This window comes from Humulus lupulus, chromosome 9, assembly GCF_963169125.1.
Source record: "Humulus lupulus chromosome 9, drHumLupu1.1, whole genome shotgun sequence".
Classification (NCBI taxonomy): domain Eukaryota; kingdom Viridiplantae; phylum Streptophyta; class Magnoliopsida; order Rosales; family Cannabaceae; genus Humulus; species Humulus lupulus.
In genome coordinates, this window is record NC_084801.1 from 21,954,371 (window position 1) to 21,971,258 (window position 16,888).

General features: G+C 35.2%; 1 protein-coding gene across 1 annotated transcript; it reads left to right on the forward strand.

The window, feature by feature from the left end:
* Positions 1 to 5,270: 5,270 nt before the first annotated feature.
* On the forward strand, positions 5,271 to 16,176 carry LOC133801552 (formin-like protein 14). Its single transcript, XM_062239796.1, has 18 exons — positions 5,271 to 5,566; positions 6,328 to 6,449; positions 6,559 to 7,259; positions 7,369 to 7,590; positions 7,795 to 9,395; positions 9,664 to 9,790; positions 10,527 to 10,598; positions 11,553 to 11,651; positions 12,920 to 12,961; positions 13,054 to 13,134; positions 13,225 to 13,275; positions 13,358 to 13,439; positions 13,526 to 13,620; positions 13,886 to 13,957; positions 14,078 to 14,194; positions 14,938 to 15,006; positions 15,093 to 15,159; positions 15,485 to 16,176. The coding sequence occupies exons 2-18, from the start codon at positions 6,377 to 6,379 to the stop codon at positions 15,685 to 15,687; spliced, it is 3,774 nt and encodes a 1,257-aa protein (XP_062095780.1). The 5' UTR covers positions 5,271 to 5,566; positions 6,328 to 6,376; the 3' UTR covers positions 15,688 to 16,176.
* Positions 16,177 to 16,888: the final 712 nt, after the last annotated feature.

Below are 16,888 nucleotides of genomic sequence, written 5' to 3' on the forward strand. Positions count from 1 at the left end.
GCATGTCACATATGGGGTGCAGTTTTCTTACCTTTGGTCCAAGCACAGGTTACCAACAAATGAGCCACAAGCACGATCCTGATCCAAGCCTCTAGTGTTAACCTAGTCACATCCACAAATGGTGATCCAATGAGTTCAAGCTTTAAAACCAACCCTTGAACTAAAACTTAGCCTCCAAGACATCAACCTTCACTAATCCGGGTAGTAGGAATGATCCCGAGGCCTAAAACCATGTTCCCGGGGTCAAAGCACCCAAACGGGCTCAAAAGCCTGCTTGAGCCGCGGCCCTGGCACCCTGAGCCGCGGCCCTGGCACTCTGAGCCGCGGCCCCCAGCACCACCAGAAGCAAGCGCCGCGGCGCCCAACACCAAGGGCCGCGGCGCCCAGCAGGGCAAAACTGGGGCACCAGCTTCATCGAGCAAGGGCCGTGGCGCCCAAGAACAGAGTCGCGGCCCAACTTCGGGGCAACCATTTTCCCTTCGTTTTAACCTTTTAAAACCTCCCAAAAACATGTATAAACATTCCCAAATCATTAAATCAAAGTTCCCAAACTCCCCAATGGTCCAAAACCACCAAAACCCGAGGTTCAAACAAACTAGAAACCCAACGATTCACAAAGTCCAATTCAAGCTTAAAGACTTTTAAAAACTTAAAACTTAAACTTGAATTACCTCCGATTGAGTTGTTTTCAACTAAATCCTCCGGCTAATAAGCTTCTAATTCTCCTTAGGATTGCTATGCCTCGATCCTCGCTTGATTCCGAGTCTTAGAACTCAAGATACCCTCGAAAATGCGATCGGGAACGAAAAGGGAACTTTAGGGAGAGAGAACGTACAGAACGTTCTTTTTCTTTTCTTAAAAGGTTACTTCAAGCTTAAGTAGCTTCCAATAAAACCTAATGCTCGGGGTCCCGAAAACACCCCCGGGGACATTATAGTCAAAACTTCCAGAATTTCCCCCTGGTCTTACTAACTCCCAATTTATCACCAAATGTTAATTCCCATTACCCAATAACCCGGTAATGCTATAAATACCCCTTGACTTACTCCAAGTCAAGCTTAAATCCCGTTGTGAATTTCCCACTAGCTTACCTCCTAGGGTCGTCTTGTGCTGGGTAACCCTGGCATAACCAGATAATAACAAAGCACCACGCCCATTTCACATATATGCCAAAAATGCCCGAAATGGCCAAAATATGAAAATCACCCAATTAATCACAAATGGGTTCACATGCATATTTAATACACCTAAACATGCATAATATCATTAAATAGCGTAATTAAGCAATTATGGCCCTCCCGGCCTCCTAATCAAGGTCCTAGACCTTATTAGGAAATTTGGGGCATTATAATATTTGTCTTACTTGATTGAGTTTTTTTGCTGGGCCTTGGCTCACGTGTTCTTTGTTGTAATGACCCAACTACTCTAGACTTTTGGACCATTAACGAAACTATACATACAAATCCTTAGTAAAACTTACATTTGCGAAAATACCATAACTTTATTAAAAACTTGTAAGAACCAATGTTAAAACTTACATAACTCAAGGCAGGATATGGGATCCCATTGTTTTAAAAAGAAAACATATCTTAATTGGAATGGAAAGAAATTACATCAATAGGTGCGGAAAAATTACACATAAACCATAAATAAAAGACTACATCCTCGAAATCGAACTCTCGACTCCTTGAATCCATTCATCACCGATACACATTCTCCTAAGCATCCACGAATCTTTCCCGCCACTATAGCTATTTTCTTACACATATACACAAAAAGGAATGAGCCTAATGCCCAGCAAGGAAAAATCTAACACATAGTTCATATACATAAATTTCATAGGAAACATAAAAACATAACATAACATAACATATATATATCATACACATACTATAATGGCCATTATTACTTGGGGTCCCATAGACTAAACAAGTCATATGCCCATTAGATTAGTGGGGTCCTACTAGCTAAGTAGGTCATATGCCCATAATCTATTTGGGGCTTGTTAGTCAAATGGGTCATATGCCCAAGCCTACAAACATACATATCATAACATAAGAAACATAAGATAACATATAAAACATATAACATATGCATTTCTATCCTATTTTCCTTACCAAAGTTACCGGGATATGAGGACAGAGTTGGGACTTTTGGAACACTCCTAAAACCATATATAACTGGGTGAGTAGATTTGAAGAAAAAGAAATGAAAGGAATGGAAGGACTAAACCTTGAGAAAAATACTTACCAAAACCTTTTTGCTCAAGAACTTAGATTTCCTAACCAAAATAAAGATTAAGGTTAGAGACTGAGTAGAAGGCTATGAGAACTTAAAAGAACAAGTACAGAAATGAACTAGAGTTTTGGGTTACCTTTAAGACTTGTAAGACCAATCTACACCTCAAACCGAAATACTATAAAACCTTACTTCCCCAAGTGTTTGATAAGCTTATGATGATCAAGCTTATGATTCCCCAACCCAGGTGTTTACACTCTCACACTCACCTAGCACTTGCAGCCTCTGAACTTAGAGCAAAAGATGAATAATGGATGGGTACTAGGTCCTATTTATAGAGTTTAGGAACGAAAGGATCTTAATTTTACTTGAATAAAAATAATAGCTTTTTAGGTGAAAATAATTTGAATTGTCGTTCAGCAGAGGCTGAAGACTCGTTCAAAAAGTGCTGGACTTATCAAGAGGTTGAATGGCTGAATGGAAAAAGAATTCAAAAACTTTCAAAATAAGCTGAGAGGGGCGATATATCGCTCCCTGTAGGCGATATATCGCCTGGGCCAGTATGCCCGAGGCAGTCGTGCACCGTTTCGTGTTTTCCGTATCTACGTGCTGCGATATATCGCCCCTATAGCTGCGATATATCGACACACGCTGATTATTTAAACACGAAATTACACAATTTTAGCTAAGTTTGAATGGAGTCAACAGCCTTGACTAAGCCCTTAAACGTATTCAAAGCTGCTGACTGACCTTAGAGCATTCAAACTTTACCCTTATTAAATTTAATCCTCAAAATACTTAATCCTTAATCATCCATACATAACATGTGCTTAAAATCCTATTGGTCCTTATCTAAACCTTACAGTATAATAAATATTATCCTTAATATCAGTCATATTAATCAAACCTTAGGTTAAAATTAATATTCTTAAACTATAGGTTAAACTTAGAAAATCTACAAGTACTACTATGAGTGTCCAAATAATTCCCGGTTTGAACCAAAAATCCACAGTTAAAAAGATAATACTATAAATATTATAATACTACTATCTATCTTAGCTAAGTAAAGTTCTTGGACTCTACATTTGTGGTGCAGGTAAGGGCAAAGGAAAACTGGACCAGCCATGAGCTGGAGAGCTCTAGGGGGCGGCGCGTACATTCTCGGCCTTCTCGGCCACCACAGTCGAGATACTTTTGAGGAACATGGGATATTAGCTCGATTTTACTGCTTAGGTCGGCTAGTTCTGTAATTTTGTTATACTTGTATTTTGATTTAAAACCTTTATGATCCCTTCTAAATATTCAAACATTTTTAATGAAAAGTTTGACTTCATTGACCAAAATTTTTAATACCAAAACCAATGTTTAACTTGAATTACACTTTTTGAGTCTATATGACTCGCTTAACGAGTTGAGCACTATTTTTAACACAAGGTGTAACGGTCTTGGAATAGTAGGGTGTTACAAATGAAAATTTGATTAAAACGTTTGAATGAACTTTACACAAATAATTATTCTTAGTTAAACTTATAAACCAAACATTATTGTGGAGTAATTCTTACAACTTTTTTTTCTGTTTATAACAGATTACTAACAACCTATAGTTACAATCACTACTTCAACAAACTTGACATCTATTATTTAGTTGTAACAATAATTAGTTATCTAGGTGTCAAGTGGCTATATAAGCCAGTCATTTATTTCATTGGAGAGGTTGATTCATTTTTGAGAGTTGAGAGAGATCTATATACGTGAGGAGAAAGTTTCTTCTGAGTGTTTGAGAGTTCTTGGAGTACTATGTGGGAGTTAAGGTTTATGGTTCAAGAGAAGCCTTAGCTGGAGTTTTGTACTCAAGAAATAGTTGCTCAAAGATTAGTAGAGATCTCTGTGATTAGACTTGTAATCTAATCTTTATAGTGGACTAGCTCTGCAGTATGTAGGCAACAAATTGTTTCTGAACTAGGATAATTTCGGTGTGTACTTTCCATTATTCATTTTTCTATTTCGTTCTGCACTCTTACTGTTTGAGTTGATTATTGATTTGCATTTACACTTTTCCATATTTGTAGCGTTTGTGAGTTTTGGTGTTGAATATACGTTCAACAAAGTTCATGTTTATATTTGAGTTTTCTAGATTTGTTGTATATGTGAGTCTTGGTGTTGAATCTACCTTCAACAAATTTTAGGTTTATATTTGAGTTTTTCAAATTTGTTGTATCTGTGAGTCATGGTGTTGAATCTACCTTCAACACCAAACATTATAATGTGTTTTTTTTTTTTCTTCTCATTTCATTTCTTATGCATTATTCCTTACCAAATGATGCCTAAAAATATAGAGAAGGATTCTCTTTCATTTTTTTTTCATTAGTTACTTTTAGCTAATTAGTTATTAAAAAAATATAGAACAATTTTTTATTTTAAGAGTAACTATATTATTATTAAGATTGAATAAGAATAAGCATACATATAAATGGACGAATGTATTATATCCAATTAAGTTTATAATTTCGTCTAAGGGCATGCTTTATTAATTTACTGGCCATTTTATTAAAATTAAGTCACATGAGATAAAGATGCCCAAAAATTTAGACAATAATTTTTTTTAGGAGAAGACAATAAAACTTTAATGCAAGAAAATAGTATACTTAATTCATTTAGATACTCTTGGTACAAACATACTTATAGATATTAAATAATAAATCTCTATTTCTTATACTAAAAAACATTAACAAATCAACATTTATTTTAAAGTTAAGGTGTATTTGTAATTAAAATAATTAGTTTATTTCGACAAAAAGTGATTTTTTTTATTTAGAAAGAATGTAAAAAGAGGATTTTAGTACATAATGACAAAATATACTTAGTATTGTACAAAAAAGCATTATCCAACAATAAAAAAAAATTTAAGACTGTGAGGCGCGGTGGTGACATGTTCACATATTAAGACACAACACAACCAACGATCACAAAATCTTTGGAGCTTTTCGTTTTTCAAATTCCCATTTTTTATTATTATTATTATTTTTTTATTTAATTTAATTTATTTAATTTCAATTCAAAGAAGATTCAAAGAGACAAGCTTTGATAGTTTCAAATCTCACAAAACAATACACATTGCCTCCCCTCACTCCTCCTTCTCCCTCTTCTTCTCATACTTTTTCCCTCCTCTCCACACTTCCGACGCCATTTTCTTCTTCTCTCTCACCCTTTTCTGGATTTTCTCTTAATTCTTCTCTTTCGTCGCCGGACATCTTGGACTGCACTGCACCGAAGCTGACCGGAGCTTTTTATGGTTCGAACCGATCCCATCATTTTAAGCTACATTCCGGTATCTACTACGGCTTTGTTCTTATTAATTTTATGGTTTGAAGTAATGTTTTTGTTGGAATTTGGATCCTTTGTGTGAAAATTGCTGTAAAGCTTCGTCTTTAGTGAAATTTTGGTCTTGCCCTTGCGTTTCAAATTTTGCAGGGTTTTCAGGTTTGGTTTTATTGCGTTTAATACACGTAAGAGGTGAAATTGAGAATATAGGTAGCTTACCAGTTTGTTTCAATATCCCTTTCTTTAACAATTTTGTTGTGATTGATAGTAACGGAGTTGATTTCTTCTTTCCATTTGAATAAATTTAATGTAATTAGGGATGGGAAAAATATAATTATTGAAAAAAATTAAACAGTTATGGTTAGGGAGGAAAGATTGGAATTCCCGTGAATTTTTTTTTTCTTCATTGTTTATTTTGAGATTTCATTTATCCAAGAGGAATAACTCAAAAGAAGTTTCTCTCAGCAAAGACGGGCATAGCCACAAGGTTTAAAGTTCGAGTCCCTTAGGGGCACTTACTTTGCAATTGTTATATTTTCCTGCTATGCGGAGCCTAATTTATTTATTTACTTCTTTTTTATAAATTTCTCATCTATTAATATTCCATTTCTCAGTATTCATGGAGCTAAAATTTCTCTTCTTTATAGAAAATTTTAGCGTATTGGAAATGTTGGTGTTTGGTTGGAGGGACATAGACATGCACATGTAGATAATAGTAACACTGAAAGGTAAAGCGTGATTTAACAGTTGGATTCTTACCCGTTTCAGGTCCTAGCTAGCTTATTGGTGAAACCCCATATGCTATCTATTTGAGGAAATGACTCTTCTTAGTAGATTCTTTTACAAGAGACCCCCGGATGGGTTGCTGGAATTTATTGACCGAGTATATGGTATCATTTACTCTTTAATGTGAAGTTATTGTTCTTAGATTGATATTTCTATTTGGCTATGGGTGCTATTAATTCCCATTTATGTGTTTTTATTTTATGATTTATGCAGTTTTTGATTCGTGTTTTTCTACGGAAGTCTTGACTGAAGAATTGTACCAAATATACTTGCACGAAGTCATTACCGAGTTACATGAAGAATTTCCTGACTCATCTTTCCTTGCATTCAATTTTCGTGATGGTGAAAAGCGAAGCCAATTTGCTGAAACACTCTGTGAATACGATGTTACCGTTATGGACTATCCTCGGCAATATGAGGGTTGCCCCCTCCTCCCATTGTCTTTGATTCAACATTTTCTTCGTGTTTGTGACAACTGGCTGTCACTTGGGAATGAGCAGAATATTATTCTTGTACACTGTGAGAGAGGGGGTTGGCCACTCTTGGCATTTCTCTTAGCTAGTTTTCTGATTTTCAAAAAGATTCACAGTGGTGAACGGAAGACTCTTCAAATTGTTCATCGAGAAGCTCCCAAAGGTTTCTTGCAACTGCTATCACCTTTAAACCCATTGCCATCTCAACTTCGTTATCTTCAGTATGTGACGAGAAGAAATATAACTCCAGAGTGGCCACCTCCTGAGCGAGCTTTGTCTTTAGACTGTGTCATTCTTCGAGCTATACCAGGCTTTGATTCTCAAAATGGTTGTAGACCAATTATTCGCATTTTTGGTAGGAGTCTTTTAAGTAAGGGTGCGGTTACTACCCAAATGTTATTCTCTATGTCCAAAAAGAAGACTCTGCGACACTACTGTCAGGTGAGGGTTCTATTGTTATGTTTTATTTACCTTTGTTGCTTCACATTCTCTGCTTTTTTCCAACGTTCACTATATTGCTCCAGTTTTGAATTCTTTTCTCTCTGTTCAGGTAGACTGTGATGTGATCAAAATTGACATTCAGTGCTTGGTTCAAGGAGATGTTGTAATGGAGTGCGTCCATTTAGACCTGGATTCTGAAAGAGAAGTTATGATGTTTCGTATAATGTTCAATACAGCATTCATTCGTTCCAACATATTAATGTTAAATTCTGATAACTTGGACATCCTTTGGGATTCAAAAGAGCGTTATCCAAAAGGATTTCGGGCAGAGGTAATTAAGTATTCATGCACATGCTTGAAATCTGCATGGAATAAGATAAAGTATATTGATTAAATCAAGGCATGCTTGAATTCTTCAAGCCATCAGAGTTTTATACTTAATGATGGAGATGCATAAATTGGCCTGATTATTTAACTTATATTTTGTAGATTTAAGTACCAGCAGTCCATTTGATTACATAATTAATTTGATCAGGTATTGTTTGGGGATGTTGAAAGCATCTCTCCACCTAGGGCTCCAACGACAATTTTAAATGGTGAGGAAAAAGGTGGCTTACCCATCGAAGCTTTTTCAAGGGTTCAAGAACTATTCAACGGTGTTGATTGGGTTGATAGCAATGATGATGCTGCACTATGGTTACTTAAACAACTCTCAATCATGAGTGATGCGAAAGACTTTTCAAGGTTTCAAAATAAGACAAGTTTTTACTCTTCGCCGGGTGACTCAGAAGAAGAAAACAATGCATCTAGTACTGCTGATAGTACTGATGAAGCTTTTGATATTGTTTCAAAGACTTCAATGGATTCCGCAAAGCCATTGATACTTGATGCAGTTGATTCATTTCCCTCATCTTTTGAAAATGAAGGTGGAAAGGATGTCAATCTTGCTTTCGAATCACTTGATCAAGTGTTGGTTGAATCTAGTCAATCATCATTTCCAAGAGAAGGATCTCCACGTCTTTTAACTACTGCAACACTTCCTCAATCACCCTTTCCCTCTCACTCACATCCTCAACAACAACCATTATCTCCGACGTCAACATCAATAACAAGACCACCGTCGCCGTCACCGCCACCATCACCACCACCAGCCTTTAATAAGGAATATACTACAACCTTTTTTGATACTAACAGAGGTCCAACTCCTCCTCCACCGCCTCCTCCACCTCCTCTTTTTAATTTGTCCAAACCTATCTTGTTATCACCGCCACCACCACCACCGCCACCATCATTTGTGCCTTCATCCACCATTAGTTTAAATTCATCTCCACCACCTCCACCGCCGCCTCCATCTGGAAGTAATACTAGGTCACCACCACTGCCTCCGCCTCCGCCTCCACCTCCCCCTCCTACTAGCAATACTAGAGCCCCACCCCCGCCCCCGCCCCCACCATCTAATAGTAATACTACTAACAAACTAGCTCCACCTCCACCTCCACCTCCACCTATACCATTGTTGTCTAATGGAAATGCTACTAGACCACCACCACCACCTCCTCTTCCATCTGTTGGTAATACTAATAAAGCACCATTACCCCCTCCACCCCCACCCCCAACCCCTCCATTTGCTGGTAATACTATTAAAGCACCATTACCCCCTCCACCCCCACCCCCTCCATTTGCTGGTAATACTATTAAAGCACCCCCACCCCCACCACCTCCACATCCATCATTTGCTGGTAATAGTAGGCCACCACCTCCACCTCCACCTCCTTTAGGTCCTGCAAGATCTACTCCACGGCCTCCCCCTCCACCTCCTTCAGGACCTGCAAGATCTACTCCTCCACCTCCACCTCCTGCACCAAAACTCCCTAATGCTCCTCCACCGCCAACTCATGGTGTTGCACCATCTCCACCCCCACTGCCAGGGGCAAAACAATCAAGTGCACCACCACCACCACCTTTAAAAGGAAAAGTCTCTTCTGGGTCAACAATTCAAGGAAGAAGTCGGGGTGCAAGTGTTGCCATTAATGCCCCCAAAAAAGCTTCTTTAAAGCCTCTACATTGGGTGAAAGTTACTCGGGCAATGCAAGGGAGTTTATGGGCTGATTCTCATAAACAAGACAATCAGTCAAGGTGAATTTTTTTATACACATAAAATTGAAAAACAAATTTCATTTGCATCAAAAAGTTTCTTTAATCAAACATATGCATCCCATCCCTTTCACAAGATTGCTTGGCTGTGATACTCGTTAACTTTTATCATTTTGAAACCATTTTGCAAGTCTCCAAACAAATTTTTCCCCCTGATGTCCTGTTTCTGAATGTTATGTCATTTAGCCTGTGTTTTTGTCTGTTTGTTATTCACTTTTGATGTTGCCTTCTCACACGACAAGCTTTGCAGGGCTCCTGAAATAGATATATCGGAACTTGAAAGTCTATTCTCAGCTGCATCTGCTACAGATGGAGCTGGTAACAAGGGTGGAGTTCGTCGTGGTCCTAACATAAACAAGCCAGAAAAAGTGCAATTGGTGAGCTGTTATTCTTTCAATGCAGAAGGGATCTAGTTTTATCTGTTGAAATTGCTTCCTACACAATACTTTATAGCTTGGAGTTGTAGACATTTGTTTTCTCTTCTGTAGTCTTCCAAAGTTTCTTCTTATACTTGTTTTCTATTGTGATATGAATAGAAAATACCCCGTTTCAAATTTAGTGGATTCATGATGATGTCTCATCATCTTTTTATATTAATATACAAATAAAACTATCAATCTTATAAAAACACGGCAGCTTAATACAATTATACAGGTTGTATAGCTTTGAGTTGACTATATTGAAAACAAATTAAATTAATTTTTTTCCTTCTAGTTTTCTTTTGTGGATGTCTGTTAAGTTCTTATATTATTAATTTGATATCCATTCTAATATAGCAATTGTGATTAGGATTCGGTGTCACTACCAAAAGATTTATAATCATATATGATTAGGATTTTTCATTGGAAATTTCTTTGGAACGTGGAAGTTGGAGTGAATTTGAAAGCACTTCATACTGATTGAAATATTTCTTTTCATAGTTTTTGACTTGTTGCTTTATAATATCAAGATTGCATTATTTTTTTTTCTTCCATTTATTAAGAATATTTACTTTTTTAAAAACCATTCTTAGATGAATCCTCCCCCTCCCCTCTTCTTAGTTTGGCTTCCTTGTGTCTAATCTAAAGACATCATGTATCTATACTCAAGCTTGTCGTGTTGTTTATATGTCAGGTTGACTTGCGCAGAGCATATAACTGTGAAATTATGCTATCAAAGATTAAAATACCTTTGCCAGAAATGATTGTAAGTTTTTTTTCCCTCATTATTTATTTGTGCCACTGTTTCCAGTTTTCTTCTTTTAGTTTAGAAATTTAACTTATGCATGGGTCATGGCTCAAATATGGGATAGAAATTCCACAAACTAGTCAAATGTTGATGATTTACACTACTCCTATGGACGTCTTTGTGCGTTGTGCAGAAGCTATATTCAGAATGAGGTGCCTGTTATAAGAAGATATGCTTAAATAGTGTTTGGTTTGGGGTAATGGGAATGAGAGTTGAATGGTCATTCCTAAAGAATCCCCCGTTACTTGTCCGGTTTGCTTTTCTAATGGAGGAATGTCTATTTGTGGTAATTGTTGTTTCACCAATTGATGGAATAGGCTTTCCAAAATTAAATGGATATTCCTTTTGTGGCATACTGTTTTTATACACATAGATGTCCTCCAAACATTCCGCCCTATGTTACTATGCACCATTATTTATAAAATCTTAATATTAAAAAAAATCAGAATTTTATATGGCTCCTCCAAAAACGTTTTTTTTTTTCAATCAGAAAAGGTTTATATGCTTTTATACAACGGATATGGATAGTTTGGTCAAATGGTGTTTATTCATTCCATTCCAAAATTACAACAAAACTATAAATGTAAAATCAATACTGAATAAAAACCTACATCTATAATAGTTTTGACTAAATTAAATTCAAACAAATCTGATATTCTCCCAACACAAATAGTTTTTTTTTTCCTTGTTACTTTTTTCAGTATCCTTATCCTTACTATTTCATTTGTTCAACAAAATACTACCTGATGTTTTGAGTAGCTTCAGCATTGTTGGAGAAACTTTTTTGGTGTGGAAACTAGTGCTAACTCTCCTACTCGTGAGAAGGATTGTCCTTGATAATTTGGTGGTTGTGTTTAGGGCTCATTAGTGCTATTAAAAGAATGGCATGTAACTATTACTTTATGTTTCTAGAATGCTGTTCTGGCTTTGGATTCTTCTACGCTGGACATTGATCAGGTTGAGAATCTCATTAAATTTTGTCCAGCAAAGGAAGAAATGGAAATTCTTAAGGTAAGCCTTTTTCTTTTTGTTGTTACCATCTCAAGCATGTATGAAAGTGGATAATAGCTGTAGTTTTCTGCTTTACGTATGATATGCTCTCTCAATAACTATGTAACTTTTTGAAACTATAAAAAATCTTCTTTCTTTCTTTCATTTCTTTTTTCTTTTTTCGGAAAGTCTGAACTTCACCCGTCAAAATAATGCAAGAATTGCAGTATATATCTTTCAAGCTCAATAAACAGGTTAATAATTTCACCAGAAGCAAACACCTGAATACACAAATTGCTTGGGAAAAGTCTCTTCTGTGCCTGTAATGTGTCAAGAATAACATCAAAATAATTCTTTTAGTTTGCTTTGTATTAGAGCCTCTCAGATTGGATTCCAAGCACATTAGCGTGTCTCTTAGGTGTGAAGCCATTCTTTATGTCCAAAGAAAAAGAAGTTAAAGTTACTATTTAGACAAAGAGGATTGCTTTAAGGAAAAGGAGAAAAGAAGTGTTTTTTATTTAAGCATTGTCAAGGAAATAGTTTTTACGATGGACAAAATAAAAAAAATTACTTAATAGACTGAAGATACATACATGCATAGAAAGCAAATGAGTGTGAATAGACCAGATACTGTATAGTACATATGATTTTTGAAGGTGCTTGGCTCCAATTTGAGGTCTGAATTAATGTTCTTTCATTTAAACAAGTAAGAAAAGCAAAGGTTCAATAGCTCTAGAGTGTAATGCCTTATATTAAATTGGCTCACTGAGTACCAATGTAAAGAAAGGTCCTTAAAGTCAAATACCAGTGGTATAAAAAAGAAAAATAAATTCTCTTTTTGATGAGCATTTAATGAATATTTTGCCAACTTACAGATGCAATTTCTTGGTTTATTATTATTTTTTTGAAACAAAACATCAGATCTTGTGTTGTATTGTTTAAAAATAGTACTGGAGGGTGTTGAGTGTGAACACTTTTTACAGGGAAAGTTAGAGTTTGCATAACATAGTGCCAATCTCTAATTAAATCAGATAAGGACACCCCTTTAAGCTCTTTTACCTTGTATGGCGACAATGCTGGAAAGTGTTTAATCTTTTCCCACAATCTTTCCCCATTATCCTCCAAATCATCAAAATTTCTTTTATTTCTTTCGATCCAAAGGAGTTGCCTTGTTTTGCTATCAGCCATTTCCATAATTGATAACTCTGTATACACTAAATCAAGAAGTAGAATGTGGTAAAAGTAAGTTCTCTGCAATTTGGTTTCTGCTAATTTCTTTCTTATATCAGAATTATGCAGGTGAAAAAGAAAAGCTTGGGAGGTGTGAACAGGTTATATTTTTTTTTTAGATATCATCTGTATAATTTTGAATTCAAGCTCATACAATAAATTGATTCTTTGCTAACAATGTATGTTATGTCAGTTTTTCATGGAACTGATGAAGGTTCCACGAGTTGAATCCAAGTTGAGGGTGTTTGCTTTCAAAATCACATTTTCCAGTCAGGTGTTTCTAATGTAATTTCATTTTTATTTATGTGATTGTGCTTGTGCTTGCAATTTTTATTAATATTCGCTGTTGCTTGGCATTGTTCAGGTGAATGATTTAAGAAATCATCTGAATACAATTAACAATGCTACTAGAGAGGTACTGATGAGATTTTTTTTAATCAAGATAGTATTTATAAATGTGATTCTGGGTTGAATCAAAATGTCTCATTTATTTGCAGGTGAAGGAATCAGGGAAATTGCGTCAGATAATGCAGACAATTCTAACTTTGGGAAATGCTCTGAATCAAGGCACTGCACGAGGTATCTTGCTTTTTTTTTATTTCTTTCTTATTCTTGTTGCTACTTGACAGTCTTAATTTTTCTTTTCCTCACTTTTCATATTCCAGGATCTGCCATAGGGTTCAAATTGGATAGCCTTCTGAAATTGTCGGATACTCGAGCAAGAAATAACAAAATGACTTTAATGCATTATTTGTGCAAGGTAGAGCAATTGGACTTCAATGCATTATTTTTAATCTTCTATCTTAAGTATTGCTTCATTGTTAAAGCTTTATGCAGTTCCTATATTATTTTCTATTTTCTTTGATGTCTTTCCCATATGTTTGGAGAGCACCTTTTACAGGTGTTTACTTTTGTTGTTACTGATGTCTTTTTCAGACTTTTCTTCTGTATATTTTTTTTCTGCATTATTTGGTATTTCTGTGTGATATTCAAGTAATGTCTTGGAATATTCTTGTATTGAGCAGCTCCTTGCTGAGAAAATGCCAGAGTTGCTGGATTTTGATAAGGATCTTATTCATTTAGAAGGTGCCTCTAAGGTATGCTGATTATTTTTGTTGTATTGGATCCTGATATTGAGACTTGTAAATAGATGATCTGAATTAACTTTCAAGTTCACAACTTGCTCCCTCTGTTTAACTTTTACATCAAATTACTAGATTCAATTGAAAGCTTTGGCTGAAGAAATGCAAGCTGTGAGCAAAGGTCTTGAAAAGGTTGAGCTAGAACTTGCTGCTTCAGAAAATGACGGTTCAATCTCTCTGGGTTTCCAGAAGGTGAGGATTCTTAATTAGAATTTGCCTTTCCATTTTGCTTTTATTGAGATATACTAATTATAATAGTCAATTGTTACTGATAGGATTTTGAATGATGTTTACTTTGTCTGTTGACTTGATTGTATTCTGGTGTAGTGAATATTTATGTCTTCAGTTACATTCTGACATTAGAAGTACAAATAGTAAATTTGGAACCTGTCTGTAGACATTACCTTATCTGTTCTTGTAAAGTTCACTTAGTTCATATGGTGCAGTAAGAGCAGATTTTATCATTAAACTACTTCTAAGAATGTTATGCATCATCTTTATCTTACCTACTTCCCACTTGGGCACAACGCTTTACTTAATAGTAATTCATTTACTCTAGTTTGTTGGCATCAATGAAACTCTGTATCATGATTCTTGATTTATATACCTGAACACATTTGTAATTTTGGATTATTTGTTGTGAATTGAACAAGGAGTGGTTGATTTTCTCTTAATTGAAAAGCAGTGGCTTAGCATCCTACTATGAGGGGAATACTAGCACTGTGAGAGAAGGTTATACCATTTTAGTCCTACCGAGTAATAGTGCCAGTCATAAAAATGAATATGATGGAAGGAAACAACATTAAAAATAATTGCAAGGATGAAAGAAAGATGCCTTATGTCTTATGGTTGCCAATGATATCTTACAATGTGTAGGTGTTCAATACGAGTATTTGTTACCATTTAAGGTTAATAACAGAAATTTTCTTCTTTAGGTTCTAAAGAGTTTTCTTGATACTGCGGAAGCTGAAGTACGGTCGCTAATATCCTTATACTCTGAAGTGGTAAGTCTGTTGCACCATTTTTTGTTTGTCTTTTTTTAAATGCACAACTTATTGCTGCTTCATAGTATTTTCTCGTTGCCATATAGGGAAGAAATGCAGATTCGTTGTCCCAATACTTTGGAGAGGATCCAGCTCGGTGTCCTTTTGAACAAGGTACGGAATATTCTTCTCGTGCAGGCAGAGGAAATAGCACACAGTGAGATAGATTAATACAGTTTATAGTTCCTTGTCATTCTGCACCTCGAGCTATCCTGTTATGATATTATGCACTTTTCTCTCTGCCATCTAGTTTATTTTCTCAGTAATTACTAATTACCCTTTCGACATATTATCTGCTAAGCTCTGTCAGAGACGGGGTTGGATTTTTGTTTTAGAAATAGAAGCAATTTTCCTTTGTGGAACATTTGGTAAACTGTCTTTAATAGACTTATCAAGTCATTTGATCAAAGCATATTATTTATTTACATCTGGCTTGCAGTGACACAAATCTTGGCGGTCTTTGTGAAAATGTTCAATAAGTCACGAGATGAGAATGAAAAGCTGGCTGATGCTGAGAAAAAGAAACTAGAGAAGGAAGCCATGAAAGACCGGAGTATGGCTCTTTCATCTGCAAAGAAAGATGAAGATAAAATTTCTTCAATCTCAGAGGCTATTCTAGGGAAAACAAAAATCAAACAATAGTCTTGCCTGACTTAGAGCCCTGAGATAAAGAAAGGAAGGGACGAAACCCTGGAAGGAAAGTTGGAGCTTGCTAGAATGGCATGAATTGTTAAGCACAAAGGTGGATTATAGGATCACTCCATTTAATTGCCAGACAAATTTTGGCCAACTTTCAACTGCATGGTTTGACACATGAAACCAAGCCTTTCTGAAGACCAGAATGCTTGGGAATACGCCACTAAATTTTATGCTGTAGACCGGCAATCGCACTGGTTTTATGCGAGTACAACTGTTCCCCGAGATGCTGTTCCCCGAGATGCGAGTACAGCTGTTCGGTGGTGTGTAGTTTTAGAAATTGTGAATAATATACAAGAAGAAAGAATGCCTGCAGCTATTTCACCTCCTAAATAGCATTGTTTTTAATATTTATTCAAAGTTAATGTAAAGAATCAGAAATTTTGCGGCATTTGGTGCGTAGTCGGCTAATTGTTAGTCATATTTCTCTGGGCATTGCTCTGTGATTAATGTTGTGATATATGGCTATATAGCACATAGTGACTCGAAGGATCAATACTCAATAGTTTGAAACCAGATACTATACAAACAATGTCATTAATTGCCTTGAAGCTAAATCAGATGAAACCTTCTATTATAAGAGCATCTCCAGTGTCAAATTTACGTGGTAATATTATATTTTAGCACAATAGAAAAAAAAAAAAGAAGAAAAAAAGATCACCCAATACAAATTTAGTATATATTATAAGTTGTGCCAAATATAAATTGACCGATCAATTTTTTTTTTGTTTTGAAAATATATAATTTTTATTTATTATTTAAAATTCAATTTTAATAAAATTTATTGTGTATTGGAGTATATATTATTTATTATTGGAGTATATATACATATCTTTTCTATATAACAAGTGTGTTGATAATGGAATTATAATATAAATTCTTGGTTTTAAGGTTGTGTTATGCTAACTTTAACGGAATATTCTAAATATTCAACAAAATATACCTTAAAAATATATATTTATCAATTATATTAATATCAAATTCAAATGTTATAAAATATCATTATTATAATAATATATAATACAAGACTAGATATTTAATAACTATATTAATATAAATTTAAGTGTTATAAAATATTATTATGATAATAATATATAATTATATTTTTTTAATAATTATATTAATATGAATTCTAATATTATAAAAT